Source organism: Falco cherrug, chromosome 6 (genome assembly GCF_023634085.1).
Source record: "Falco cherrug isolate bFalChe1 chromosome 6, bFalChe1.pri, whole genome shotgun sequence".
Classification (NCBI taxonomy): Eukaryota; Metazoa; Chordata; class Aves; order Falconiformes; family Falconidae; genus Falco; species Falco cherrug.
Window position 1 is genome coordinate 71905852 of NC_073702.1, and position 16724 is coordinate 71922575.

Sequence of the window (16724 nt, forward strand, 5' to 3'; positions counted from 1 at the left end):
CAAGATTCTTTGAGTCCTGTGACGACTTCCCACCAGTCATCTTTTTTTTTTTCTTAAAAAAAAATAAATATCAAAACTCGTTCAGCACCGCTGTGCTGGTGCATCCAAAGAATACTGAGTTACACTGAGTATTTTCCGCATCTGAATAAGCTATGAACTTGTTTCATGTTTTGACTCTTCTCCTGCAAACTAACCCACCAGTGGGAGCCAGAGAAGGAGACTTGAGGAAACATTTCACATCCCAAAGGGGAAGACAGTTTAAGCATAGTCTGAAGTCACTGGCTGTTTCCATGCTGGCTTTCAATATCTGCTGCAGCGTGTGAAACGATCACAATAGCAGGATAAGAACACGGTCTCTGAAGCAGTATTTTGAATGGATATAAATGGGGCAAGACTACATGTGGTAAGGCCCCCTAAAAAAAACCTGTACTAGTTGAAACACAAGACTGCCAAAGCCTGAATAAGAGTTTCTGGGGAGCAAAACGACAATGTTTCATAGAAGCATTTTGTGGAAAGAATTTGCCAGACATAGGCATGACTTTTTGGTGTATGTAAGACACAAAGGAGTTGCAGGTCAAAAATAATGCTTAAGTCGGGGGTTAAGGTATGGGTAGAACAGCTCTATCATCCATGCTGATAGAGCAGGAAGCCTTCAAGAAGGTCTTAAACACTGAAGTCCTCAAAAATACAAGACTAAACAAGCCCCCGCTTGTCTCAGCCTGGGTTATATCAGTTTTGACATTCAGGATGGCTGCCTGCAGTGAACTCGGACATCCATTAGTCTCCAGGTGTCCCAAATGTTACTTCACAGAAACAGCACCTCTTTTATCTGCATCCGTTAATAGAGGCGTTAGCTAGCAGAGGTCTGAAGACGGGTGCTGCTCTGCAAAAGTGCGAGTTACTTGCTATTCAAAGCAGGGAAGCTTCTATGGGACTAACTTATAGATCCAAATGGAAACGATTTTTGCTCTGGGCTGCTCAGTGTGACCTTCAACCCATTGGAGAAATCTATTCCTCCTATCCTGGCTTATTTATTATTTGTGAAACATTCATGACTTCAAGTTACAGTTAAGATTAGTTTAGCTGCCTGTCATTTTTCTGTTCAAGGTCGGATTATTTTCTTGCATCCAACACTACGAAGCTTCTTGAAAAGGCACATTTCCCCCCCTCTTCCTCCAGGAAAAATACATGAAACTTGTGGTCTGGGATGTAGCAGGTCTGTCCATCCCTGGGGACTTCTTTCTAGTGTGTCCACAGTACCGTCTCGTTGTGAAAGTATTTATGTCTTGTAAAAGAAGAAGCAAGATTCAGGTACATGTACAATATAATCCAGACAGGTACAGATACTGCACCAACCATAGCACAACTCTTTACCAGAAGTGGGATCAGACTGTGGGTTGTATTGGGATTGGTTTGACTGCACCGTCCTGTCTTTGCAACCTCTATTTCTGGAAAGGTGAAACTTTGCAACTTGTAGTCCTGAGGGCACTCTGCCACCCCAGCAGGACAGCACTTTTCCACAAGACATTGAGACTTCTTGTAGCATTTGAGACCAGATTCTTTTGACCCATAGATTTAAATAGATACTGAATTGCCTTAAGGTCTCCTATAAATTAAGTAAATTAGCACCATCCAGCTTTATTAGAGCCTGCTCTTCAGCAGGGCGAAGGGACTCTCTGACAGCACTGCAGGTGTGCCTGTAGCAGCAGTTTGCAGGACAACCACCTGCATTTCAGTGCCTGCCTTTTGGTTCTGCACGTCTAACGTGGTGCTCGGTTTGGCGAAGCACTAATGCTGTCTTGTAACCACATGAAACTTTCAGCAGAGACACTTTCTGCCCAGTCACTTAGTGTAATTGTAGGCAAATCTGTAAATGATTTTACGTATCAAGATGACAGAGTTAAGAAAAAATGATTTGGCCCTGTAGATTCTTGATGCTTGTGCACTGGTGTGAAAGACTAGCTTGGAGATTCTCTTTGCTAGCCAACAGACTTTGTTGTTGAGCTGGTTTCTGAGCCATGAGGTTGAGATGAAAGATGGAATACCACAGTGGACCTTTGTAAAAGCAAGAGAAATCGCACCCCACATGCAGGTTGGTGTGTACCTCCCTTGGAATCCATGTGAAAACCCAGCTAGAGAATCCTGGAAAGGCAGATGGCCTAGCACTTTCTCAGTCACTCTTTCTTCCCATTCATCTACACTCAGGCTCTTGCAGATCTGAAAATCATATTTAATCTTCACTAACCATGTCAAAACTCTAACCTGTCTTTACTTAATCTTTTTCTTGGCTCCTGGTATCCGCAGCTTGTTGTTGTGTATTCCATCTCTCTCTTTTTCCAAGCTGTTTAAAAAATTGCAATACTACAGTTGCTTCCTTGTGATCCGATCAGCTCATCCATTCTCGGACCCTGGGCACTAATGTCCAGCCGTTAGGTCTAAGGTCTGATTTCTTTTCTTGTTCAGAGCTCTGTCTGTCCTCATCCCTTCCTTCTGACCCTCTACATCCAGACTTCACTCGCGACCGCTTCCCGAGTTAGATAAACAAAATATTTATGAATTTGGGGCAGACAGTACCATTTTACTTCCACTTGGTTGTAATGTACTCAACTTCCAAAACACACCTGCATAATTGAGTGAAATATTATAGCTTTGAGGTCTGTAAGTAGACTTTTTCTGTGCCTTGATGCTGAGGGTGCTTATCTTTGCAGGACTGGGTGTTTCAAATAAAAGTGCCTCTGGGGAAGGGTCTTTCCTCAGCTTTATGCGTTCTGAACTTTGCAAAGGGGCCGTGCAGGCTGATGTGGTATGTAAGTATTGCTGTACTCTTGCTGGTGTGCTGACCTTGAAAAATACAACTATTTTTTTCCTCCAGGGCCGATGGGAGAGTCAGCAAGATGTATCCCAAGGTGCCACAAATTCCAGTAGAGGCATTAGTCCATCTCGTACCTCTCTGCCAGGCTCTGGGCAGCAGAACCACTCACCTGACCCGGGTAAGGTCTTTCCTAAAGCTAAGACAACTTTCCTAAAAGATGGAATGAAATTGCTACAGCTGAATGTCAGATAAAGCTGAGCTGCTTTCAGAGGCACAGAGAAATTTCTTCTCCAGAGCCATGTCCATGCAGTTCTCTCTCTGGGAACATTTAGCATTGTGGCTAAGCTACTCGGACTCTAAGCAACTCTGACTAGCCTTTCCTTTAGACCTGGTATTAGTTCTGTGAAGAGGCAAATGCCACATGTTTACAGTTGTCTGAAGATGCGCTCTTTTATCTCAGTTCAGTTTCTAAAGCCAAAAGCTAGCTGGGCTCAGAACTTGCTGTTACATGAGTAAAACAGCAAAGACAGTAAGGCTACTAATGTTTCAGAAAGTAAGCAGCGCTGGAATTGGATGGATATTTTGCAGCCTAATATATAATTGAGATATATAGTAATAATGTTTATATTACTGCCTAGGTTTTCTCAAGGGGGAGTAGTGTAGAAAAATGGCAGTATGAGTAAGGAGGGTTGAATTCCCCTAACATTTTTTTTCTTTTTCTTAACTTGGATCTTCTCATCTTTTACTCCTAGTAAGTTTTGTAATTATCATTAAAATTGTGTGTTGTATGGACATCCTTTTTCGATTTTGCTTCTTGGTTTGCTTGTTTGGTTTTTTTTCTGCTTCTGCAAGTTACAAAGCATTTTATGTTTCGAATTGCACAGAATGAGCTTTTTCACATCATGCGATGAAAAAACATTTCTATATACTGGGGCCACAGACTTAAGACCTACCCAGATTTGTATGTCCCTTTCAAGGGAGGAGCAAGCACTCAATGCTTTTCTTTGGCTAATGCTTTGAGCACTGGAAGATGTCATCTTAAATTAAAATGTTAAGTTTTGTAATATATTCTTTTAGGGGTGTTTGGGTTGGTTTGGGCTTTTTTGTTTTCTTTTGCCCAAAGCATAACTGTTCTCATTTTTTAATTTTTCCAACAGGTATTGGTAGCCTTGCTGCTTCCTACCTGAATCCTGTGAAGTCCTTTGTGCCTCAGATGCCAAAGCTGCTGAAGTCTCTCTTTCCTGTTAGAGATGAGAAAAAGGGCAGGCAGACCTCTCCCCTTGCACAGCAGGTAAAAAAATTAAATCAAATAGGCTATGCAGTAATATTGGTGAGTGCTCTTAGACTTGCTGGCAAAGTGCTATTTCATATGTTGTTGCAGTGCAAACCAAGCTTTTAGTCATAGTAAAGCTTTGTGATGCATTTCTCCTGCATTCTGTCCAGAGATAGTGGTGCTGTTTAAACTTATTGATACACTCAGCCCACTTGGCTTTTTAGAAATGCCAAGTACACTACCAGCGTGATTTATAGTAATACCGCTTGCAGCAACAATAGTAAAATTTATGAAGTGCACTTAGTGTTTGTGTATTGCCAAGTGGAAAATGTAATTCTATTTTTAATTTGTTATTTCATATACCATTCCCTCCTGCCCCTCACCACAGCTCATGTCACCTTTTGCCATCTTCTGCTGTGTACTTTGGACAGTTGCTTTTGTTCGTTCTCTTATCTATTCCATGTGTCAGAAAAGCATTTGATTTTCTTCTTTTTTTGGATGCTGTGCTGCACAATTCCACCTGCTCCAGATGTGGTTTCTGTGATCTGACCAGTAGCTAATGCATGGTCAAGCAGACTAGAAAAAGCTACTGTCTTTTAACAAAAACACATGAAATTCAGAATCCATTATAAATAATAATATCTCCTTTATTTGAGAGGCTGTACTCAATAGTATAAGTCTGGAAGATTTAACAAACTGTTACAAAGATAAATCTGGAGCCAGATTTCACTTGTTAAAGTTTGTGCAAGTCCTTTCTGTCCATGCTTTGTTAACCATCCAGCTAACTCTGCTGTCACCTTGTTCACTTCTCTGGAGTTCTGGAAGTACATTACCTGTTAACTTAGACTTTCTTCACCTCTTGATGTTTTAAATGTTATAAAGGATGTCTTTCTCAAAACAAAGCAAAGCAAACCCTAAAATCCCCAAGAAACTGTTAATTGTGTTGGGATCCATTCTGTTCTGTTGTTTGCTACAACTAAACTTGCTGTTACAAGAATGTCCCAGGACTACAGGAAGTTGTTTTGTCATTGCAGAAGTAGAAATAAATAAATAGAGCAAAAATAAATGCACTAGCACTTAGATATTTTTTAAAGTAACTTATGACAGGCATAGCACACAAAAAAATAAGGCACATATGAAATATTTTTAATCTGACTGTAGTTTTCTTTACAAAGTAATTAGAGGAGCAGATTTTACTCCCATATCTAATATAATGCTTTACATTTTCACGTTGCCTTTTGCTTACAACAAACAGCCTTAGTGTTGAGACAGGAATCATATAAACTTAATCATCTATGAAATTTGGAGAATGAAAATTAAGACAGTGGCTTTCTTTAAAGGTATTTGGGTATTGAAAGATGCAAATAGGTGCTCTTTGCAATTGCAGTGAGAGCCTTTCACAACTTCTTGAATTCTTACTGAATCAATGAGAGCTGAGATTAGCAATGAAGCCTAATTTCCTGCCTCTAGTCTAACCACCTGTTCCCACTCCTTCCTACTGTTCGAGATCAGTCTTGTATTATTTGTCTTGAAGTCAGTTTTTAAACTACAAAGACAGCTATTTAAAGAGATTTTAATTTGTATTATGGATTAGTATGGAAACTCAAGTAATCAGCACCTCAAGCCCTGGGGTCCGTTCTGGCCCCTCACTCCCAGACAGAGCTTGGGGGGCCGGAGCATGTCCAGAGCCGGGCAGGGGCTGGGGCACCAGTCTGATGGGGGGGCTGGGGGGTCAGCCTGGAGAGGAGGGGGCTCAGGGGGGACCCGATCGCTCCCTACAGCTGCCTGGGAGGGGGCTGCAGCCAGGGGGGTCGGTCTCTGCTCCCAGGTCACAAGCGACAGGACAAGGGGGAACGGCCTCAGGCTGCACCAGGGCAGGTTTAGGTTGGAGATTGGGAAACATTTCTTCACCGAAAGGGTGTCCAGCACTGGGACAGGCTGCTCAGGGAGGGGGGGGAGTCACCATCCCAGGAGGGATTTAAAAGACGTGTAGATGTGACGCTCAGTGATATGGGTTAGTGGTGGGCTTGGCAGTGCTGGGTTTGTGGGTGGACTTGATGCTCACCAAGGTCTTTTTCATTCTAAATGATTCTATGAACAGAACAGCTTTTAATAGGAGGGGACATGCTATTTCTGCTTTGTTTTTTAAAAATAAAAGCTAATACATAAACGGGAGCATGTGATGTTGTAATGCTTGGTTGCATTGGAGAACAACCTGGTTTTCCATGACCATTGGATCTGTATAATAAAATGAAATCTTAAAATTCCTTGCTACTTTTAGTTTTGCAATGGAACAAGTCAATTGTATTACAAATACACCTCACTGGTTTGAGAGGTTTGTAGATATTCTTTGCAACTCTATCAGTAAGGAAACAGGGTTTCTTCACTCCTGTTAGCAATCACAGTGCACAGAAGAGAGAGCAAAAATTGAAAGAACAGTTACAGAATTATCTACAGCTGCTCCTGTGCAGCACAAATAATAAATACGTGCTGCTATAGCAAGACTGGCTTTAAGATCATAAATATCATGTCTCGTAATCTTTCTTCCTGTTTCTTTATAATGGCCTGATGATGCAAATGTGGCCAGAAGAATTTAGATGGTGGCGGTGATGAATGGCTATTGTACTTGGTGGGTGATGGGACTGCGATGGGGGTCACTGTTTGGCAATCGGCTTTAACACCTTATCACTAACCTGCCAGAGCAAGACAGCAAGCTAGTAATTCTTCCATAACTGTAGTAAACTGTGCAATGGAGAGGACACAAAAAATGATATTTCTGAGTCTCAGAAAATACAGAACAATGCATCTTAGTTCTGTGGAAGAAAAAAAAAAAAGGAAAAGAAAAACTTTGATACAGTGGTAGGGGACATAAATGAATGTGCAAGGTCAGAGTAGGTGGTAAACTACAAAAAGTGTAAGGGGGAGGTGAAGGCAAAAGGATTTTTCAGCTGTAACTGCAAAGGAATCTGACCCCTAACTGGGAACTGATGGACTTCTGTTGCTGTAAACAACAAATTAGGAGAGCTAGGTTCAGGAATAGAAATTACTAAAGGAATGCTTTACAAAGCAAATGGCAAGATCTAAATCATCCTTTCCTGGCTGAAAGCAAATGAGCAAATACATAACAACAGGGTTTTGAACATAAATACCAAAAAGCTAAGTGGATCAGTTTATTACTTACTCCTGGTTCATCGAAGAACTACAGTAAAAGAGAATTTCCAAAGTTCTTGTCAAGCTCCCTTTTCAGTGCATATATGTTACATTATTTGATAGTACTTAATTATTGAATGTGATTAAAACACATTCTGGAAAAATGTTGGTGAACCATCTTGAAGTAGATGGCTGGCCCAGCTGTTATTAAATCTCCAATATGTTATGGTTAAATTATCAGGGTTAGGTGGCTGTACATCTTTGCAGAAAGCATCAGATTTGTTTTGTTGCGTCTTGTAAGCCGGGTCTTACGGCTAAGTAGATTTCAGTGCTTTTGAGCATCGTTTCCACGGGAGCAGTACTTAACCTTTTTCTAAGTTTATAACTGCAGTTGAAGTTCATCATGACCAAGCAGCTCTCTGAGTGGGCATGTTAACAATCTCTGATTCTGCGTGAGTAAACAGAAGATGGGAGTTCTTATCACTCATTCTGAAAAGACTTCTTTTTTTTTTTTTAGCAGCTTTTTATTTCAATCATATGTACCTGCTTAGGCTGGCATCAACCTTAAAATAAGCGAGCATATACAAAAGTTTTATCTTAAGAAAATGGTTTTTCCTAGTGCTGTTTTTATTTATAGTCAGTGGTTGCCTCAGTTTCAAAAATGCAGAAACATTCCAGTCAAGGTGGTGGCAGCTAACAAAATTGCCGTCTTTGACCTTCTGATGCAAGTTTAGTAACTAATCTGGAGAATAATGAACCGCAATTAATGAAATCTGCTCTCGTATTCAAGTGTGTTTCTCAGACAGCACATAAAATAATTGAAAGAACTTCCTGCTCTCTAATTAGTTAGATTGAATTAATTTGGCATAATAGGATTCTTTATGTAACTAGCAAAACGGCTTCCGATGAAGCTGTTTATGTACCTAAAAGATTGGTTTCTGATGAAGCTGTTTATATACTTTTAAGTTAGAAAATGCCTACTTTCTCCATTATCTGATGCCTTTAAATTAATTGCCAGTAGTCTGTAAATAAAAAAAGCCAACCATTAAAACCTTTTTGGATTGCTGGAATTGCTCCTTATTTTCCTAGTCTATTCTTTAAAAAGCTTATTACTGCAGCATGCAAGATTTAAAGCCTTGCCGACCCTTATTGCTGGTGGGGGAAAGTTTAAAATATTTGTGTAAAATATGCACGTGGATGGAGGATCAGTGTTACATCTATTTGTGCTTAATTACATTATGTACATGCTCTTGAAGCTTGTCTTTTTTATTAACATGCTAAGGCTTTCATAGTGTGCACCAAGCAGGATTATGGTTCTTTACCTTCTAACCCTGCTGATCTCTAGGAACTCTGCGTAATTACATTTTAGGACATCACTGGGTGCTAACATTAAAAATGTACATATTTAAACTTCAGTTTTGGGGTTTTGACATTGCTGTGGCAGAAGCAAATTCCTCTGACCAATTTGGTAAGTGGATTTTGGTCACATTCACGCTCAAGAACCTTGTTGGATGCTCAAATGTCTTTTTGTTAGCACATGGCTTAAATGAGAGATCTTGAGTCACAGCTATCCTAAAAAAAACCAACCAGAAACCCCACAAAACTCCTTGAATTTCCATGTGCTAATGTAATTCATTTTTGCTTTGTGCTATAGAAATGCAGACATGAACACATGGAGAGGGCAGCTGTCAATTTTTCCTCTTTCACCTTCTGATGCAGGCGTAGTAATTAATCTTAAAAAAATAATGAAATGCAGTTAATTAAAAGCTATCTAAATAGACAAAAGCCTTTTTTCTGGCAGTGCATTAAAAAATAACAATTTCATGGATGTGCATGGTGCATAGTATAATTGCTAGAACTGACATTCCTTAATCAAATGTAAATAATGTGGCCTCAGAGAACCTTCTTTAAAATCTCGGAGGCTTTTTTCAGACTTTCAAATAAAGAATCATTTGGATGCTATAATCAGCATAGCTCAACAGATCCTCTGTGGCTGGCTGAGCTCATACGTGTCTAGTTCTTGTGACTGAGTTGTTAGTGTTTTGATTTCTTTCTGAGTGTGGGTTTTGCTATCATCCTCATACAAATAGATTTTAATCAGAATGAGTACGGAAAACTGGCTTTTAAAGTTCTTAGAGCAAACCACTGAAACTTCTTTATGAATAACTTGAAAATGCTTATGAATTACCCTTTTAATCTGCCTGGACCTAGGAATGAAGTAATTTAGCTATGCAGAAAATGGTATGGTTAATTTTGCATAAAGTATATTAGAAACCTAGAACTCAAAAGTACTGTTACAGGCTGAAATGTTCCACACATGGAAGGTGGAATAAGAAGAGTTTGTTCGGTTTAATATTTAAATGCACAGTGTCTTTACAGAAGAAAACAAAAAAAAACAGCAAAAAAACCCAAACAAACTTGTACTGGGTTTCACATCTCCTTTTGGAATGCAGGAGACTTTATAATTGAATGATTAACAACTTCAAAATTATTTTGAAATTGAGGGCAGAGGGGAATGTTTTGGGGGGGACCTTTCTAAAATGGGAGACCTCTTTGAAATGGATTCAGTTTTTTTGACTGTGTACTAGGGGATTCAGAACTCTTATTGCATTGCTGTGTACGTCTCGCAAAAATATTTTATCCCAAGTGCTCAAAACTGATTTGAAACTACATTTGATGAAGCAACTGCTATGCCCTGCTGCAGAAGTTTCCAATAGCTGCTTTTAATTGGTGATGTGAACGTAATACTGTCGGTGCGACAGTCCTTGAGCTCAGTCATTCCTATCTGCGGATGGTAAAGCACAGACGAGAGCAGTAGAAGTTTTCTGATAATGCCCTTTTAGGACTGCTTCAGCTATAACCTTGGCTAAGCCATTTCTGGAGCTTGGAGGATAATTCTTGTGCCTGCTGGCCCAGTCTGTTCTGTTAACTGCCACTGAACTTTCTGCATATTGGTTGTTAACGCTGAAGGATTTTATTCCAGCCACATGAAGTCAAAAGGCTTTGTAGTGAAGTCATCAGTCACCATTGTCAGAGGCATTTTACAGAATGTTTAATGATATAGAAATACCAAATGTGTTCTTCTGAGCTCACTGAAGAAGATACCATTATATATATGTAGTACACGGTATGAGGAGGAGTTAATTTAGGATTCATTGTGGTGCCTCTGTAAGGGGAATGAGATACACGTTGCTTTTCCCGTTCAAGCTCACCAACATACTGGGTTGGTCTCCAGATTTCGCTAATCACTAGTGACAACAACATGGCTTGGTGTTACTCAAAGTATGTGCCAACTGACCTTTCATCTGACCAGAAAATACGTGCTCTTAGAAATCCTTGTAAACTCACTGCACAGAGTAGCAACTCTTAGGAAAAAGACGATTTTTGTTCTACTAAGATTCAAAGATGCTTTAAAGTGAATTGCTTTCATGTCCTCTCTTACTCCATATTTTGTCAGCTTGGTTGAAGAAATTTTGCCAGAAATTATCACTGTAAAAGTGATAAAAATGTTTTGCCATTGGGTAAATATATATGTCTAGTTTAGCGGTCGCTATCTACAAATGTTTAATGACAGAATTTGGCTCTTGATTCAGAAATATTTTTCATCCAGTAAATGTCTTCACAGATAGTCAAACACATTGTTTTCAGTATCCCCCCCTAAGTAACTTGACTATGTTTCATAACAAAGATTTGTTTTACTACCCCTGCCACGCCAGTGAGGGTGTTTCTGCCCATCTGTTTCTTGTCAGCACCAAAGTTGGGCAAGTGCCACTTCTCGTAATTGCTTTTTTCTCCGTGTTTTTCTAAACATTACTTGGCCAAGTTTTTGTAGTTTTGAGATTTGTCATCCTTTCAGGGGGAGAACTTGATGAGGAATGATTGAAGTGTAATGATTTTCTTTCTTCTGCTGTTTGATATCAACTGGGTTTTTTAGATTTCATGGATTTACAGGCTGTAAGACTGAAGGTTCTTGAGAGATAAAAAACCCCAACACACACTTTCCACTGTTTATTTGTTTTAAAGGGAGAAAAGGAAATCAAAGGAACTGAGAAATATCTTTAAATACTTTTCCTTATTGCAATTCTGAGTGCTTATCTCTGTAGTAACGCTCAACCTCAGAGCGCTTCCCAGAGATTGCACAAATACTGGGAGAAAATGGGGCAAAAAGATGTGTTACGGTGCCAGTGTGACAGCCCGGAGCTGTCTTTAGCTCCTGATACAAGGTCTGCTGAAAAAAAGGCTGTTTCCCCTGCTGTATCAGATCACAAACAGTAGCGCGGAAGCAACAAGAACAGTGTTTTTCCTTCGCACAACCTTTCTGAGATGCCAAAATGCTGTGCTTTTAGCACTGGACCATGGCGATATTTGACTAGGATAATCTGAATTCAAGAGTCTTGGCTTTTCACCGAGGTTCATCTGCACCTCTGCAAAAGGCTTAAAGTGCTGTGCAAGTGGCTGCCTAGAGATTAGCCCTAATGCCTTGTGACTACAGATAATTTTTTTTTTTCTCATTAAAAGGTGATACTTAATAGCTTGGCTTTGCACTCGGAGATGGACCAACACATGGTTCAAAGATGGTTGTAAAAGAGAGAATAAGTGTTCTGCCAAGTACTCTTCTCCCTTTAACACCATGATAAGCTTCTATTAAACCTAAAATTTGCAGGGTTTTCTCCTAAGAAAGTTAATCCCTCTCCTCTCTAGTATTTGTTAAAGTGTAACACTTGGCTGTTGTGACAGCCAGGTTACTCTTGCATGTCTGAGTTAATACTTGGGACGACTCAGAGTACTCACGCACCTTGTAGCTCTAAGCTATCTCTGCGCTCGGTCACATCAGTACTACAGTTGTTTTCAGGTTAATACTTTTCTCCTAGAGGATTTCCACTTTACTCCAAGGGAAGCTGAAGTTCTGGAATACTAAGTGTCTGAAAACCACTGGATCACAAGTCCTAAAGCTGTGTTTAAGCTTCATTGATTCATTCTGATTCCGGGTCACCACCTGCTTCCTGGAACTCCAGTGCATGTCCTAGTAAAGATCTCCGAATGTTTGAAATAAAGCCAGTTTGCACTGAACCCCACTCCAGTGTTGTAATTACAATTAGCAGGTTTAATGACAAGCAATCCCCTCTTCTCCTGCTTTCTTTTATTGAACTGAAGCTTTAATGTCTTTAAAATTTTTGTTTGATCCACTGTGAACCTGTTGGGGTTTTTGTCCATCTTTCGTCTTTTTAGTTTTTACCTTGAATAACCATGTTTGCATTTACTGCCTGGCAATCTCCATATAAATGATAGCCATTTATTTATTTTGGGGACAGGATTAGTCGGATTCCTGCTTCACTGTACATAGCAGGGATGTAAGAGAAGAGTACCTTATCCTTCAGCTGGAAAGTTTCAGTTGTCAAACAGGTTGTCAAATACTAGAAATAGCTGTCTCAAAGACGAGCACTGCTTTTGTATTTCTACAGGAGGAGTTCTCAAGTCCCTTGGAGAAAAAAGAAACAAAGCAGACTGCTCCCAAATCATGTAATATGTCACCCTTAAAGAGCTCTTTCCCTGGAAGTATGAACCTGCACTGGCAGGACAATGTTCCACAGTGCTAAAGAGAGGTGTTTCTGCCTTTTTTTCCTGTCTCCTTTTCTTCAAGCTTCCGTTTCCCAAGGTTCTCCATTGAACTGTTGCCTTTCCCTCCTGTGTCAGCAGTGCCATTGACAGCCCAGATGGGCAGCTTAGCCTAAGATTTATAGTCAGGTGTCACGATTTGCTGTTACATCTTAGGAGAGTGGCTATTTCGAATCTTTAACATAAAAACCTGAATATGGAGCAGGTGAGGGACATTTATTGTCAATGCCTTCATATCAGGCCCCATGCTATCATAGAGAAGATACTCTTGAAACACAGAGAAGTGTTTTTTCTGGCACAGGAGCAGTATATCGTGATTGGCAAATGGCATGTGGAGTCTTCACTTTGGCAGGCAGTGGCGATGCCCTCTTTGGAAAGAGGATGCACAGATCTTTGTTCTGGCTTCCTTTTTGAGTTAAAGTGAACAGTTCTAAAATGTAAACAAATTAAGATTCTGGAGATGGAGAAAGAGTTTTGGATGTGGACCAAAGCTGAGGATTTCACTAGCCAGACCAGCGCAACCTCAGATCTCTTTGCCATCTCGTTGCTCGGCGGTCTGTCTTTGACCGACTGCATAAAAAACCACTTTGTACTCTATGTGTTTGTACTTGTACTTATGTGTTAAAATTCAGGGGTGCCTTGGTTAAGGTTTTTACCCCTTCAGAGTATGTCATCAGAATGCAATAAAGTAGCAATGCTCCATCCTTTCATGATGGAAGGTTTGTTTATGATTCCAAAATTTCAAATACAAGTTTTAAAGTTTGCCAGTTGGACAATATTTAATCCTTTAAGTGAACAATGCTCTGTTTTTCATTCCTGCAGACTGTCCCACGAATTATGGTTCAGTCTGCCAGTATTGATGCCAGTGCTGCAAAGATAAAACAGGTAAGCACGTACCAGGATGTGACAATACAATTTTTGTATCCACATGCCTGGAAATGAGAGGTGGCAAAAGCAACTCTTGGGTTAGCTACATAAAACCTGTTGCACTTCTACTGCTGCTTTGCTGTCAGACACTTAAATGCACTGTATGTTGCTGTGTTTTCTTAGGTCATGGTAAAATCTCCCTATATCGCTGGTTACACTTTTATATTTGAAAGCCTGGTTAATCATATGATTGCATTAGCAGTTAACTGCCTACAATTCAGCTGTTTTGCTGCTTTAAAAGGCAAATTGCTAGGCTCTGACACTTTCTATATACAGAACGTGCCTGTTACTCTGAGTGTTGAGCTTAATTCTCAATTTTATATTTCAAGCCAATTCATGATATTGGTGTGAGAAAAAGGCTCTTGCTAAGCTGGAGAGAAAATAGGCCCTATGATCTCCCACAGTTCAGTAGAACTTCAGTCTTACAAATAGCAAATCAGCTTTCTCCTACTGTGCTTTTATTGTCTTAGCAAAATGTACGTTATCTGAACGCTTAAAGGGAAAACCCAAAGAGCAAGCAGAGCTCCAGAGTCCACATGTACACCATCTTCTCCATAGAAAAGCTATAAAATATGTCTTTAATCCGCAGGAATATTTCAAAAAACTTTCTGTATTACATTTCACTTAGCGATAACAAGCTAGCCTTTGGTTCTGAAATTCCTGTAATTCAATCAAATTGCTCTTTCTTCAAATGCTGCTTACGTTTCCAGTGGAAAAGGCACTTCAGAATAAGGTGAAAATCCTGTAGTTTGGAACACTTAACCACTAGATGCAATAAACTACACAATTTTGAACGGTAAACAAAGATGTACACCTGAGAGTTAAAGCAGGAAATGTACAAATCTGCCAGCCTCCAACCGCTTTTCCCCCCATCCCCTTCATATTAGCAGCCTCCTTCCTCCCTCCCTCCCTCCCAAAGAGATTTAGAGACATCCTAATCTTTTAGAGTACATGTGCTGGCTAAAGATATTGATCTATCAGATTTAGTAAACTTTACAGCCAAGAAATACATCACTAAAATGGGCTGTTAATCTCATGAGGTGCAGTTAATTTCATACTCTGGAAGTGTGTGGTGCTGGCGGCATTGAGGTGGGAATGGCATTTGGAAACGGGGACATAAATGACAGTTTAGTTGGAGAGGCATGATTTATCAATCCTGAGAGTTAAGCCAAATAACTGTGAGAGACTTATAGATCATGGCTGTTTCACATTTCATATAAATCCTGCTATTCAAACAGCAAATGACCATTCCTGTAATATAAATAATTTTTCAGTAAATATTGGGGAACGTATTTCTTTTAGTTGACACTTTTCTTATTAATGGAAGAAATGAGCTGACAATCCTACCAGGTTTGCAAAGCTGACTTCGGATCAGCTTGCATCTTTTGGAGATTGCAGCTACACAAGGATTTAGATAAGCTGAGGGCCTTAGTACTTCCCAGAGGCCTTGTAGCTATCCTTTAAGCCCAGATATTTTGGATAACATTGCCCCACGGTCCCTATCCTCTTCTGTTTCAGATTAACCAAGAGGAAGTTGGGAAACAGCCATTCGAAACTGCAGTGCAGACATCTGAGGCGGACAGGAATCCGGAAAAGACACCGAAAGTGCCTTCGCAGCAGCCCACGGGAGACACCCAGGCACAGGACTCCCAGGAAGGGCCTCCGAGTCCTCTGAGTGAAGCCTCCAGTGGGTACTTTTCTCATAGTGTCTCGACAGCCACCCTCTCTGAGGCCCTTGCCACGGGAAGTGAGTCTGTGGCTCAGCCGGGGAGTCAGATGCCTGCAGTGAGTGACTTCCCAGCTCCCCCTCTGGCTCAGATCTCTTCTGCTGACGTGCCAGGGCACTGGGACACTTCTTCAGAAAGCTGTCTCAGTACTAAGAGAGAGAGCCTACCTGCCTTCAGCCTTCAAAGTGCTCATGCAAGACCTAAAGACAGCACTGAAGTGAATGGAAATGATGCTTTGAAATCAAAATCTTGCACATCTCCTGTGACTCAAAGTGAGCAGGCAAATTATACCAGTGGAGCCACTGATGCAAAAACCTTTCTTTCTACCTCCACTCCAAAAAAGGAGTTGTTATCCAAACAATCAACGGAGTCAGCAGGACAAGCTAGGAAAAAAGAAATGGTTTCTGGGGTCTCAGAACTAGGGTTTCCCAAACCACAGATTCATCCTGATCAGTTGTCCCAGCCTGGTGTTGCAGCCTCCCCCTTCAAGATCCAAAAAGTGAAGACTTCAGAGCTGAAGTCCTTTACAAGCATGCTGGGGACAGATCCTGTATGTTCACTAGGCATAGAAGAGCAGCAAGAAGGAGAAAAGAGCACAGCCACTGCCCGTGGACTGAACCATAACGGATCAGAGACAGCAGAAGAAAAACTGGAGGTGATTTCTGACTCCGAAGACGCCAATGAAATTCCCGAGTGGCTGAAAGAGGGAGAATATGTCACAGTTGGCACAAATAAGACGGGCACCGTTAGATATATTGGGCCCACAGACTTCCAAGAGGGGACATGGGTTGGTGTCGAACTGGATTTACCTTCAGGTAAAATAGGATCTGGACTGGGTGTAACGCAGACAGCATGTCAGAGTTTGCAGTGTTTATTTTAATGCCGCTTTTTGATGAGGGGAGTTTCATTACCCATTAGTGGGTGTATTTTGAGAAGGGAAACATAAAAGATCTTTTCCTGCTGTAATCTTTTTCCAGTCTGCCTTTGAAACCTAGTCTCACTGACCTCTGGCTGAATTGTGTCTCCTTTCAGTTATTTCCTTGGCTTCTTACAGTGGAGGTAGGAATCAGGATTGCTTTTATAGTGCAGCTTGGGAAGTATATAGTTGCAGGAGACAAGCCTTGGGTCAAAAGAGTTCACTTGTGGGCTTCTGCTCTGTCCAAAGTGCAACAGAGGTGGTGAGATTCAAATGAGCAAAGGAATGTTTAGGCTAAATAAG

The 16724-nt window shown here is 40.6% G+C and overlaps 1 protein-coding gene across 5 annotated transcripts in view; it reads left to right on the forward strand.

The window, feature by feature from the left end:
• Positions 1-16724, forward strand: part of KIF13B (kinesin family member 13B) — a 133131-nt gene that overhangs the window by 108350 nt on the left and 8057 nt on the right. For 4 of the 5 annotated variants that reach the window (XM_027811533.2, XM_027811535.2, XM_027811534.2 and 1 more), the window contains 4 exons: positions 2873-2990; positions 3970-4103; positions 13674-13736; positions 15297-16320. In XM_027811533.2, coding sequence (XP_027667334.2) covers positions 2873-2990; positions 3970-4103; positions 13674-13736; positions 15297-16320 — 1339 coding nt within the window. The remainder of the gene's footprint in view (positions 1-2872; positions 2991-3969; positions 4104-13673; positions 13737-15296; positions 16321-16724) is intronic. The other variant, XM_027811537.2, reaches the window with a different exon arrangement.